The following is a 13,546-nucleotide window of genomic DNA, read 5'->3' as shown; positions in this document are numbered from 1 at the left end:
ACAAACAAACAAACAAACAAAAAAAAACAAAACAAAAAAAAAAAAAAAAAAAACAACAACAACAAAAACACAACCACCCCCCCCCCCCAAACAAAACAAAACAAAACAAAACCACAACGCAAACCCCAACAAAAGCACAATCCAAAACCACCCTTAATTCTCTTAATTCTGCTACCTTGGTGAGAGTTAAGGGTGAGAGCTATTTAGGAGAATGTAAATGAGATCCATGCCAGCTGTACACAGGAAGGATCAACGCTTCTACATTGAAAGGCTGAAATGCTGCTGCTCACTTCAGGTTTTGCTGAATCATTCAACAAGGTACAGAAAGCAGGTAAGCCCTGTCTCCTTTTTTTTGCTGAAGAGAGCCTCACAGGGATATTTTTGAGAATTGCATGGAGACTGTAAATGAAAATTGTAATAAGTTTCAGTGAACCTGGAAAGCAGGACCCGTCCTGGTGTGAGTCAGAGGGTGTAACTCAGGCTTCTGTCCTGAATTTCATTAATCAGAACTACCGTGCTTTACATTTATGTACACTGAATATTAAGTATATAATTACAGAAAATTGCTTAGAGTTGTAATTCTGCTGCTGACATTGAATCTTGAAAAACACTAAAATTTGACAAAGATTTTTAAAATTTTAATTTTTCAAAAGACTGAATCACAATCTAATGTAAAACCAGTTTCTAAAAAGCCATCACTAGTTATTTAATATTTCTAAAAGCTTTTATTGAATAACAATTCATATTTCTGTTTTGGAAGAGGCAGGCTTCCAGATTTTAGCCAAGTAATTAAAATATGAAACAGTATGTCTGAGGAGCAGAATTCTAAAAACCAGTGTTAAAAATCACCCCTCACAGCTAATTTATTCGATGAAATAGTTGCCTTGCTTCAGCGTAATTTAAATGCTCAAGTCTGTTCCTTAGGACTTCTGGCCTCTTTGTTAAAGTTCAAATAATGAACATGCTTTCATGTACCATGCTTTGAGTTAATCCCATTTTTATGAATGAGTTAAAAAAGTAAGGAAGATGTCTCTTACTAGAATATAGATTTTCGTCACTAAATAATCCCTTTTCTCTAGATGTCTCCTCCCTCCAGCCTCTTAAATCAAAATAATGAGTATATACTTAAAATGGCAAAGAATCCAGCTGTAGGGAATATTTTTTAAATGATCTCTTCCTGCCTAATTTTACCCCGACTCAACAGTGGGGTTTTGTCTGCTGGGCTGCAGCGCGGGCTGGCTGCACGCTGGCTGCTGGGTTTCCCTGAAAGAACAGCCGAGTGCTGTGAACTCCAGACCTCTGTGCGGTATCAGAAGCTCTTACTGTGCCAGTGTAATCTTTTAATAGACATGCTTGCCAGAACGACTTTTTTCCTTCAAAGATAGAATTAGAAAGTGCAGTTGTCACTTAAATTGCCTGTGTCTTTGTAGTAGTTGTTAGTGATCTGTTGATCAGGATTGGATGTGTTTAAGAAAATAACATGCTTGTCTGTGTGAAATATATACAGTGCCGAGAGACGGGGAGAAAAGTCTCCCTTGACAGAATTTGTGGGATTCTTTAGAAACTGCAGGATGCTGAGGCTTTTCTGTGGAATTATAAAAGCTTTGCAGAGCCTGTGTTGAGCATTTGCATGATTTTCAGATGGCGGAGTGTGTTCAGCTGTCTCTGTGCATCCTCCATGCACGCACGTACACACTTTGCTGGGAGAGGTTTCTCAGTACAGTTTTCAACAGGCTTTGCATTCGTTGAGCATATATTATTGAAATGCTGCCCAAGATGCATCACTTCATCTTGTGTAGAACTTGAATCATCATGTTGCATGATTTGATAAAATAAAAGAGATTGTGAAAGAGACAACTGTAAACATTCTGTTTGAAAAGATGTACTCTTTTCAAAAGACCTTTCTGTTAGAGCCAAATAACACAAGAAGCAATATTTCCTTGCTCTCAGAGACATATATATTTATTTCTGCAAAGATTTGTTTTGGATTCTCAGTTCTTCCAGTATCTGCATTCTTTGAAATAATTTTCTATTTCCATGTTGACTTTCTCTGTGCTTTAAGTTTTAATCAAAGGTTCCTTGCTTCTGATGTCAAGGAGTACTGATGTTAGCCTGTTTACATTCCACTATTTTTCCTCTGTATGGGGTGAACATTCAAATGTGGTGGTGCCTCTTTGCTTTTATCTACCAAACTTGGCACGCTGTTATTATTGACAGCTCAAAAAGATGGTATGCTAGTGGGCAGGGCGCTGTGAATTATTAACTTTTCTTTGCACTTTGACAAATTTAGGTTATCTTTCTAAAGACAAATTGTTTCTATGAAGGAACCATGACAGTAAAATGGTAAATAAGGCATTTCAAACTTACATAAAACAATATTTAGCCAAATGTAAACCTAACATATTTCTGAAACGCAGTTCTGAGTTACACTTTTTCCATAAGACTTGTAGTTTTTCATTTCATAGACTAAAGTATAAGAGAAAAACTTTTTGTTTGTGATGTTTCATTTAGATTTTTTTTCTCAGTGTGTTTTCTACGTGGATTGATCAATAAAGCATTAAAGAATATATATTACACTAAAAATCTCCTTTACCTTTCTTTTCTAGAAGTGCGATTTTGCAAAAGCAGTTTGTTTTCTTCTTTCAATAAGGAGACTGCACTCACCTAATTCATGAGCAGATAAAACGTTCAGGAAACACATGTTTGCCAGGAAACTTTTCTATAATCAGAATGGTCATCAGGGCAGAAACCATGCTCTTTTTCTCGTTAGGTATTAATCTTCTTCCATTTTTGAAAAAAAAAAAAAACCACACAACACTGATTAATATATACAAACACAAATGAATCAGAGACAGCATATGTTACATTTGGTAATAGATGCTTACTTGAGTTAATGTTTAGGTTGTGCTGGAAGTCCCAGCCTGGGCACCAGAAAGGTCTTTGCAATTGGGAGGCACTTTGCATTCTTGGGCGGCAGACAGCAGGAGCGGTGTCATCCATGGCACAGTTTGCCTTGAAGCAATTAGCAAGAAGAGGAGGAATGTTGATTTCAACTGCAGGAGGACAGCCAAAGAAAATAGATTTATGCAAGGTACAGTAAGGCAAGCAGCAGATTGAACACAGGTTGGTTAGAAAATACAGCACTGAAAATATTCATGAGGAATTGTACTGGAGATACAAAGTTACCAGTGACAACAGTAATTATTGACAGAGTCACATACTTGCGCCTAAAAGCTCTGGAACGATTCAGAAGCAGTAAGTAGCATTCAGATGCCGGTCGTGCAAACTTCCATCCTGTGGCAGTGCATCTGTTTATCAGGAATTATCTCCTGAATGTAAATGAATTTCAGTCCTTAGTCATTGCACCTGTTGCCAAGAGGTATTTATTCCAATCACTTGCCTAAAGCACAGGGAGTTATTGCTTGACGTTTTATAGCTCAAAAAAAAGCTGTCGTTTCAAAATCATTTGTTCAGAGAGGAGAAAATGGAGCAAAACAGTTCATTTTACCCTAAGCACTGCTATTTGGCAGTATTCACATTTGCACGGCACAAAGCTGCAATATTGATTTTTCGCTCACAGGGCCTCCCACTAGTTCTTTCTTCGATTGTCAGGGTGGCAAGATGGATTGAATTACACTTTGCTTGTTGGTACGCTTATTTTTTCTTTGTTGATAGGAAAGAATTACAAATAAAGCTTCAGCATAAAGATCAGAGCAGCTTTGTTAGTGGACTTTAAATTTATTTATTTTATTTAGTTAAAATTCTTCCCGTGCCATAGATTCCTTAGAGCAGTCTCCCCACCTAATGTACACTGCATTGTTTTGCTTTATTGCTTGCTGATTTTGCAATGTAACACTTACATTACAATCTCAGGTGTGTCCTCTGTTGCCTGTGAAGTGATCTAACCTTGCTCTAGTATTTTTAATGTTTGTCCTAATACAGAACTTCTCACAGATGCCTGCAGGGGAAAAAATTGCAGGATAAAACACATTCATAGTACTTACAGCAGTTGCCATAGATGATGAAATGCGATTTTCAGGCAACTGATCTCTGTAACAAACTGCAGAGGTCTTGTATTTGAATTCAAGGTATTTCCTAGCAGAAGTGGAGACTGTGCTGCAGGATTTGCAGTGAGGGTTCACCGCTTGTCTCGGATAGCTCAGTGTGGGTTTGTCAGCCCCATAGCAATCCATATGTCTGACCTGCTGCTGCACACACGCTGCACGCTTGGCCACCGACATGTCCCCTATACACCCCCGCCCCTCCCTGCATGCCCTTCTGCAAAAATCCCATCTGGACAGCTGAAGCCACTGTTTCCCTCCTTACTGATTGAAGTCCAAAAGTGTGGGGGAAGGGGCTGGACACCCCTGGCCAGGCCATGGTGGTGCTGCCTGCTGGAGGAAGCCCTGCTGAGTGCAAGAGGTACAGGCACCGTTGCTGCCAGCTGGAGGGATAAGCTTTATGTGGACGACATTAAATTTGACGGGAGCATTAGGGTATAGGAATGGCAGTCACTAGCAGCATTATATTTGGTCCCACCATGGCTGTCGTGATGGTAATTAATCAAAGGAGCTGCTCTATGCATGTGCGGTGGGGGCTTTGCGCATACCCCTCTCTGTGCCCATTTCACGCCCTCACTGAGCCGTGAGCAGCTTCTGTCATCGTTGTATTAATTTGCTGCATGGGAGGAACATGTAGGGTGTTAATGTGATGGATTCATGTTTTATCTCTTTCTAGCTTTCAGCTCATGATACTTCGACAAGCCTCTAATAAATAGTGTTTGGTATTGTGCATGGTATGTACAGCCAAACTGACAGCCAGGAGTAAATTTGAGATGAAACTGTGGTGCTTTCCACAGTGATATGGCGGCTTCTGTTATTAACAATTACTGAAGCATGTTGGCAGAGTAACGGTACCAGTTTCATGTAGAATATGATTCCACAAAATTTTAAGTAAAGGCAGACCCAGTTGCTGTGCTCTGGCCTTCTCCCTTTCCCTTTTGCCAGAGCAAATTCCCACTCAGCCAACGAGCTGGTCCTCTGAGACATCAGCGGTTCTTCTGCAGCAGAGGGAGGTTAGAGTCAGACCAGCCCCTTGCATGTGTTTACTGCACAAGTTGGGCAAAAGCTGGTGCTGGTGCAAAGGGAAGGCAGGGGCATGCAGGGAGAGGAGGGATGGACAGGGAGATGGGCTCTGGCTGCCAGGGAGCCACATCCTGACACTGGTGTGATCATTATCAACAGCTCTTCTTTGCAGTCCTAACAGATAGCCATCTTCATACAGTAGGAGTTTTAATCCACAGATCATTAATTCAGTGGAAGAAGTGACAGCATCTGGTTTGTGTGAAAATGTACTATCAAGGGGTTATCTCAAGTTGTTCTTGATCTGTTTGAGATCCTTGTTTCCTCACCTCTTCTAATGCATCATACTTTTTAAGAAAAGTTGCTTTGCCTTCAAAACACTGTAGAGCCTCATACTTAATAGCTGTTTCTTTTTGCTGTCACAACTTGTCTTCAGCACCCTGCATGGAAATACTAATAGTGTTGTGCTACTGTATTAGGATGACTTTTTCAAAATTAGGAAATATCTGCAATTCTGCTGAAAATTTAGAAAGGATTTAATATTTCAAACAAATAGGTATTTAACACTACCATATTACCCAGCTTGTTTTCTAAAAGTCAGTAATGCACACATTTTGTAAGAAACAGAAATAGTCTGTTTAATAATAACTAGCTGCGTACAACAAAGCATAGTATAGAGATACATTTTTCTGATGCAGTATATTTTTTGCATAAAGAAATGCCTGTAAAATACTAGAAATCTGGATGAATATCTGCACCACTGTTTGTTTCTGAAGTATTGCTTCATTAGAGAAGTTACCTATTTTTAGGGATATGCTCATGCAGAAAACCATGTTAAAAATGAGAATTCCATATATCATTTTTGTGAGGGATGGGGAGATTTTATGCAGTACACATCTGCACTACTGATCATTTATGTATTTGTTCAAAATCTTACCTATCTGTGGTTTAATTTATGTAAAAGGCACAGTAAGGAGCACTGAAGTTCAACTAGGTAGAGTATCAGCCATGTATATTAGATCTGGTGGCACAAACATGTCCATGCTCAGGATATAATATAGCTAAATAAAAGAAACCCAACTCTTCCTGGAGAAAAGGAAGATACAAATTAGGAAAGACTAATGAAGTTGGAACTATGGCTTTGTTGTTTTTTTTTTGGTTGTGTTTTGTTTGGGTTTTTTTTTTGGGGGGGGTGGTGTGGGGTAGTGTTTCTTTTTTAAAGTCCTTTCTGTATTTACAAATCCTGCCTGTTCTTCTGCTTCCCACTTACAGACACAGCCTGTCTGTGCCCAAAGAGGGGAGAAAGAAGCAGAGAGAAAAGAGGTGGGAGTGGGAACGTGCAATGTAGCTGTGCAGCCAGGCACCATTGTCTGCCCTGGGAAAGGTTAGAAGGAGTGAAGAGAAATTTCCTGCTTTCCCAACCTACGGACACAGCAATGGTGTAGGGATGGGGCAGTTCCATGAAAGATGCTTCACTTAACATGGTACCAGGTCAAACTGTTTAAAGGTTCACTTCCTTTATCACACTGATAAGAGTTTGGGCCTATGTGACAGAAGAAGAGTCCAATGCCATATATCCTATAGACTTAATCCCTTTGGGTTTGTTTTGTTTTTTGGTTTTTTTTCTTTTTTTGTTTGTTTGTTTGGTTTTTTTTTATTTTGTTTTGTTTTTTTTTTTTTTTTTTAGGTTTCAGCCGAGCAGCACTACCATTTGGTTTGGTTAGGAGGGAGCTCTCCTGTGAAGGCTACTCCATTGACCTTCGGTGTCCAGGAAGCGATGTTATTATGATAGAAAGTGCTAACTATGGACGGACAGATGACAAGATTTGTGATGCTGACCCTTTCCAGATGGAGAACACAGAATGCTTCCTTCCAGACGCCTACAAAATTATGACACAAAGGTAAAAGTACATACATCATTTTGAGCACTAAATAGGAAAAATTCCTGGATTAACACTGCAAGAGGTATATACTGTAGGAAATGCTGAGTTGTAAGTGCCAGTTTGCTGTTGAGGTAATATTATATCTATCTAGTAATATTAGAAGGAAATAAAAACCACTAGTTGCAATTAGAGAGGTTTGGTTTTTTTTTTTTTTTAATTCTATGAGCAAAAGTTAAAAAGCAGGAAGATAACTGCAAGGAGAACAAAACAATTCACTTATTTGGAGATTCCCTGTCTCCTTGTCTTTCAGGTGGTCAAGCAGCACTCAAAATGTGTCCAAATGGCTGCTGGATTTTTCAGAAACTTCTGTACTCCCTGGAAAAGTTACACATTTCCTATGAATGCAGTAAATCATTGACATAGTTCCCACCTCTAAAATGCATCCAGTGGAAAATGCCAGATTGATTAAACACCAGGATGATTATATGTCATTATACATGTGTGTACAGAAGCATATATGCATATAAGCACAAGTTACATTATGTGTTAGTGACAGCAGTTGTCATTCAGAGAAAACAATCAGTCACAAGAGCCAGTAAAACTGTTGTTAGTACAAAAGGTGCATCAGAACTAAGATTCACAGAAATTCCCGTGCTACAGGCCGCTTACAGGCAGCAGTCACCTAGTACTGACAGTTGTGGAAGTGTCAGCACTAATCAGTCACTGGCATTGTTACTGGCTTAAACTACAAGCCTGAATAAGTTCAAGATTGGTTGGAAGTTTTCCTCACGGTGCATTTTTCTTAGGGTGAGGAGCCTGAACAAAAAGGGGATGGGAATAACCTGGGAGCTTTCTGGTGCACATACACAGATGTGTCAAATGTAACATGCAAGTTGTCCTGCATCCTTTGCTCCATTTACTGTGCTCTGTTTGAACATAGTAGCACTCAGTAACATAGTCATGTCTTAAAAATAATCTTACATTTTGATTTCCCAGTTCATTCAAGTTGTCATGAGTGTGACTCAGAAGTTTTTATAATTTTCATGTGAATACATGGATGTTCTCTACTTATGTAATCAAGTATTTGGGCTAGATTGCAGGCTTCAATTTCAAGTGATGGAGGTAAATTAAGGATATCAGGCCTTTTGTTCTTGTTCTGTGTTCAACCTGTGACTTGTTCTGTGATCAGTAAGGGAAAGGCTCCATCGCTACACTAGTAAAAAGGTAATATAACTTCTTTAAATCATGTTTGAATTATCTTTTTGTGGTTCTAGTTCGTTGCTGTTAATTAGATCAAGGCAGATTTCCATTGAGACTGCAGCAGCAGTGTCATCATCCTCTAATCTGTCAATTCCCTTTGAAACCTCCTTCAATTGCTTTTGTAAATGTAGTGCCTCTCTGTAGACTTCCTTGTTGTGTAAAATGCATGTTGTGTTTTGATCAAAGTCCTCCTTATGTTCACTGCAAATACACAGATTAAGGTAGTCAGAGACAAATATAGAGGCACAATCTTGTGTAAAGTGACATCAAACTGTTACTGGAAAGCTAAAATTTCAATCCTCCCCTTTCAGTTAATCAACTGTAAGTTTATAATCGCAGAGTATTTTTGGACTTCCCCAATCTTCCACTTCTACCCTTTTTTCAACAGATTAAAATTAAGTTGTGATCACATGTATGACACTGGTTCAAAATACCTATGCTCAGAGTTTTTAATTTTTTTTTTTTGTCTGAACAAATGGCAAAGATCATTTGACACTTTGCTTTCTATTTTTGCCTGACATTTATAGTAATTTGGAAGTTTGCTTTTCTAGTTTTCTTTCTCAGATCCTGTCATTAAGTAGAGAAGCTGTCTCTTCCCTTGTTTGATCTTTTCTCAGAATTGCTCAATCTGCTCTATATTGCCTGCATACTAGAACATTGCAAATTTTTTATGAAATATTAAATGTTCTCGTATCTCATTTATAACTCCATTGGTGATCATAATTTTTTGTTGTCTAAGGCAAACTGTTGTTTGGTACTCAGCACATGTCCTTGATCTGATATCTAAAAGTATCACATCAGCTGTATTTTGATGGCAGTGATTGCATAGAAAAATCTCACCTGAAGGACTATTGGATTCATTGGTTTTCTTTTTCTTTTTTTTTTTTTTCTTTTTTTTTTTTTTTTTAAGCTGTCTAAAAAACCCCTATCTGTTAGGACATTTGATAACAGGGAAAACTTTTCTCCCATACCTTTTGAACTAAGCAACAATAGTTTCTACTTTGCTACATAAAAAACTTAGAGTGTTTGCTGTTAAGGAATAATATGTTTTTATCACTTCAGCCAGCAGTGTTTTTAACCACTGCGTTTGACCAGTCAATTCAGTTTAGACCTGCAGTTAAGTGTAGTTCCACAGCAATTATTAAATACTCATCATTCATTTGCAACATTACTCCACAGCTTTTTCACAGCAACTACATTTACTGCAGTTACAATGTGAAAACACTAGCTTAATGAGATCAATACTGTGAAATCTGAAGATTGAAAAGTAAGATGAGGTTTCCAGTTTAACACAAAGCCATGTAATCATATGCCCTGCTCCCCTTCCACAGAATTTGAGATACTAGCACACAAACTTTGCCAGTGTCCACTGATACATCAGCTCTTCTTTCTCAGAAAAAGCTGCTATTTAATTTTTTCTCCTTCCCTTTTCTTTCTTTCCTGGAGTTCTCAGAAGATTTTTAACTTAATGCTTTCCTAGGAAGCCTGACTAGAACACTAATGACTTCATTGCTTTGCTTTTACCTTTGCAAAGTAGTTATTAAATTTTTAGTCCCTGATTGAAATTACATCCCAATTATTCCAGAATAAAGTCTTTCCGATGTATTTAGATTCCGTGTAAACTTCAGACTGGCACGATTAAAATTAAAGCTTCGAAGGAAGAGACTAGACCTTTAGAAAATCCCTCTCCCCTTTCACGCTTTTCTGATAATTAACCCCAGTGTTTGCATACAGTCAAGTTTGAGAGATCCTACCACACGCTAAATTTAAGTATAGAAATAAGAATATTTCTAGACTATTTGGTGGGAGAGTAGTGTGAGTGAGTGACAGAGAACCCACTTTTCAGGCAGTTAGATCTTAGAATAGTCAAACTCCTTGGTGCTCTGCTGTCCTTTAGGAGAGACAAATCTCCTCTGCTTCCCCTTTGTTTAAAAAGAAGTTCGATGAACAGGGAAGCAGAAGATGCAAAACAGCCTGAGGAAATTGCTCTCCTTGCTTGCTCATAAAGTGTGTTTGTGTGGCTGTAGCCAGAAACTGTCACAAGACTTTGAAACTGATAAAGCTAACTAGTACTGCTCTTTATAGGCACAGCAGAGATTTGAAAATTAAGATGATAAAATTTACATATGACCTAGTCTTAAATCCACTTTCACTGTAAGTGGACTACAGGTGGATGTCATGAGTTATATTCAAACTGCCTGTGTGTTTATGGGGACTTTCTGCCTCCAGTGTCAACTTCAAAGCCCTGCTCTGCAACTGCAGGTGGGTGGACCATAGGTTTTTGTTAGGACAGGCGGTTAGGGTTACATAGATAATACAGTGTTTGAATTTCTGTTTTATGAGCTTAAAATAATAATATATATTTAAAAGTACTTGTAAATACATACTTAAAATACATTTCAAAGGCATATTGCGTATGTAATTTTATAGTTGAACAATAAGCCGCTAAGATGTGCTTTTGCATGATGGGACCTTTCTCTAATGAATTAAAAATAGGCTTTTTTTAGTAGGATTCATTTTTCCTAGCCCTAAACTTTTTGTTTATGAAAAGTTCCCAATTATTTTAAAGATCAGATGCCATAAATATATTTGTGATTTCAGTACAGTGCAATTAGATGATACTTTTTGCCTGTGTATTTAAAGAAATACTTGGTTAGTGTGGCAGATAATAATTTTGAATAATATAATTTTAAATCCTGAGAAATCTATGTTACAAAAATATCATGTCCATACCAATATGGACACCTATTTTTTTGAGTAATTTACAGTTACAGCTGTTGGTGGGGCTTGTAGAAAATTAATGCTCTGTATTTAAAGAAAATGCAGCCTATTAACTCAGAATCTGTGGGATTACTTACTTACACACAGAATTCAAGCATTTGCTGTTGACAGCCAAATTAATGTTAACTTCAGGAAGAAAAAAAATGTTTCCCTCCTAATAAAGACTAAAATACCTTGAATTTTTAAACAGGAACTTCTGATCTGTGTTCGGATACGGAGAGCATAGTTGTGATCATTAAAGAGGAAGAGTTCAAAATGTTTCAAACTATAGACTTTGTAGACCATGTGAACATCCACATTAAAAAATATACTCTCACAGTTGGTATATTCAGTTTATTTTTGATCTGCAATACAAAGGAGATTACATCTACGCTGCACTGAAATGGCCTTGAAATTCTATTTTCATCTGTAATTTATACTGTAATTGTAGCTTTATGTGATCTTTACAGCTCTACTAAACATTTTTAATCATTATCATTTTGCTTTTTAAATATGCACAAAGCAAACCTCATTATAAAATGTAAGCATAAATATAAAAATAGGTATAATAGATGGATTTAGAGAACTAATTTTTTTAAATACCTTTCCCTCTTAAAACATTGCTGCAGAAAAGTAGAAGGATAAAAAAAGGAATAGATCCTCTTCAGAAGTGAGTGTTTCTTCTGTTGCACGTACCCTGTCCTATCTATAGCACATGCAACACATGTACCTTCAATTACCATGTCCATCATGACAGCAGTGAAGAGTTCAAGCTTGGGTTTTTGTTACCATGAACTTTTCTCACATACTTTTAACCTGTTATGTCCATCATCTCATTGCGAGACAGCTGCGCTTATACAGAGGGTCCTGCCACACAGGGTGATGAAGGGAAAGTTGAAGGAAGCAGTGTATCGGTTCTTTCTCCTGAGACTTAATTTTTTTCTTAATCCTTCCCAATGCGAGAATGGAGATGTTCATTCCTTTCCATCTACTCACATGTTCAACAGATATGTAATTTTGAAAAAATCCTATATATAAGATGTTTTTGAAAGAAAACAAAACGAGCTCTCCTATGAAGAAGCCCTCCATCTTGTTCCTGCTTGTCATGACTCCAGAGGTAACACCATCATACCGTATCAGTGTCCTTTCAAGTGAAAATGAGTTTGGTCCGTTCCATAATGGGAGTGAATAAAGAAAATCTTCCACAGTATTCCAGGCTTGGATGGATAGTGGGCAAATCTCCTATAACTGATTAATCTCACTCCTCAGAGTGAGAAGGTCTAGCCAAAAGCAAACTTTGCCCAGGGTGTCTTTGCTGGTAGAAGACAAAACCTGCTGTGGGGTCACTGCAGAGCTGAATTCGAGCCTTTGCAAGACTTCCACAAAGAAGCATTTTAGTCCCTCAAAAATAGCTTCCTCACACAGGGCCCTTGTTTGATTCACCCTTTGAACTGTAACACGCTTCAGATTTGCATTTCTTAATGTGACTTAGAACAGTTTTCACGGGCGGGATTTTATCCTCTGCCATTCACAAATGACTGTGATTGTGGTAATGGCACACTTTACTTCGGGGGTCTGCCAGGCTTAGACAAGGGCTCTGCTGACCCCTGCTGCTATCTTGCTTTTTCCCTTGCTTTTCCTTCTGCAGCCGAAGATTGCCTCCCTTTGCTAAAGATAGTACATAGTGAAAAGTGTCTCAGAATAAGAGATATACATTGCCTTTTGCTACTCTCTGGTCATTAAGAGCTTGCGTATCTGTCCTTTTTCTGTCAGAGAAATACCAGTGTTGATGCTAGGATAGCACAGACTGATATGGATAAGGGACAGTCCTGGAATTTATGCATGTTGGAGCTGCTGTGGTACTGATGCTGATCTCATGTACAAGGTCCTTTTACTTTGGCATGCCAGCAGTTTCTGTTTCAGCTTGCTGACAACTGCTTCACAAGCCATTTACTGCACAAGATTATCAACATTAGATACGTTTATTTTTAAACATCCTTTAAAAATGAAGGCTTCTATTCACCTGAAACAGACATAGGTCTTAGTACGGCAGTCACCCCCGTGAGTATTTTGATGTAGCAGAAGCTTAAAATGGATTTTTATTTTTAAGCTAAGCTTTTCACAGTATTGGACCGTAGCCCGATTGATTTTTGTTATGTTTTGCTTTGTTTTGTTTTGTTTTTTTCTATGTGTTAGACTTAGTTATGACTCAAATGTAACAAAAAAAAAGCAGAAATACATTTAGCCTATTTCCATGAGCTATAATCACAGAGCTTAGAATATTCATGAAGCATACCATAGTTCTTGGCTTTATTACAGAAAAAAACAGTAATAGCCATGGCTGAGAAGAACCTTATCCGGCATTGTGCATTTTCACTATCATTAATTCTTAATATGAAAGTAGTAGGTCTAGTTTACTAATTTAAAATAGGGGGTTTTATTAATGGGGTTGTTCCATCGTGGCATTACTTAGTAAATTAAATACAGATGCACATATTAGGAGGTTCTGAGCAGTCAGGTAAGGTGAAATAGCTGTCAGTGGTACTTGATCATCTTTTTGCA

General features: G+C 37.9%; 1 protein-coding gene across 27 annotated transcripts in view; it reads left to right on the top strand.

The window, feature by feature from the left end:
• ADGRL2 (adhesion G protein-coupled receptor L2) overlaps positions 1 to 13,546 on the top strand; it is a 395,600-nt gene that overhangs the window by 316,754 nt on the left and 65,300 nt on the right. For all 27 annotated transcript variants that reach the window (XM_033000458.2, XM_033000459.2, XM_042805318.1 and 24 more), the window contains one exon: positions 6,769 to 6,982. In XM_033000458.2, the coding sequence (XP_032856349.1) occupies positions 6,769 to 6,982 (214 nt within the window). The remainder of the gene's footprint in view (positions 1 to 6,768; positions 6,983 to 13,546) is intronic.

The sequence above is a fragment of the Tyto alba genome, unplaced genomic scaffold (genome assembly GCF_018691265.1).
Source record: "Tyto alba isolate M040663 unplaced genomic scaffold, T.alba_DEE_v4.0 Super-Scaffold_1000006, whole genome shotgun sequence".
Lineage (NCBI taxonomy): Eukaryota > Metazoa > Chordata > Aves > Strigiformes > Tytonidae > Tyto > Tyto alba.
Note: the sequence above shows the minus strand (reverse complement) of the source record. Positions and strands in the feature narration are given on the sequence as shown.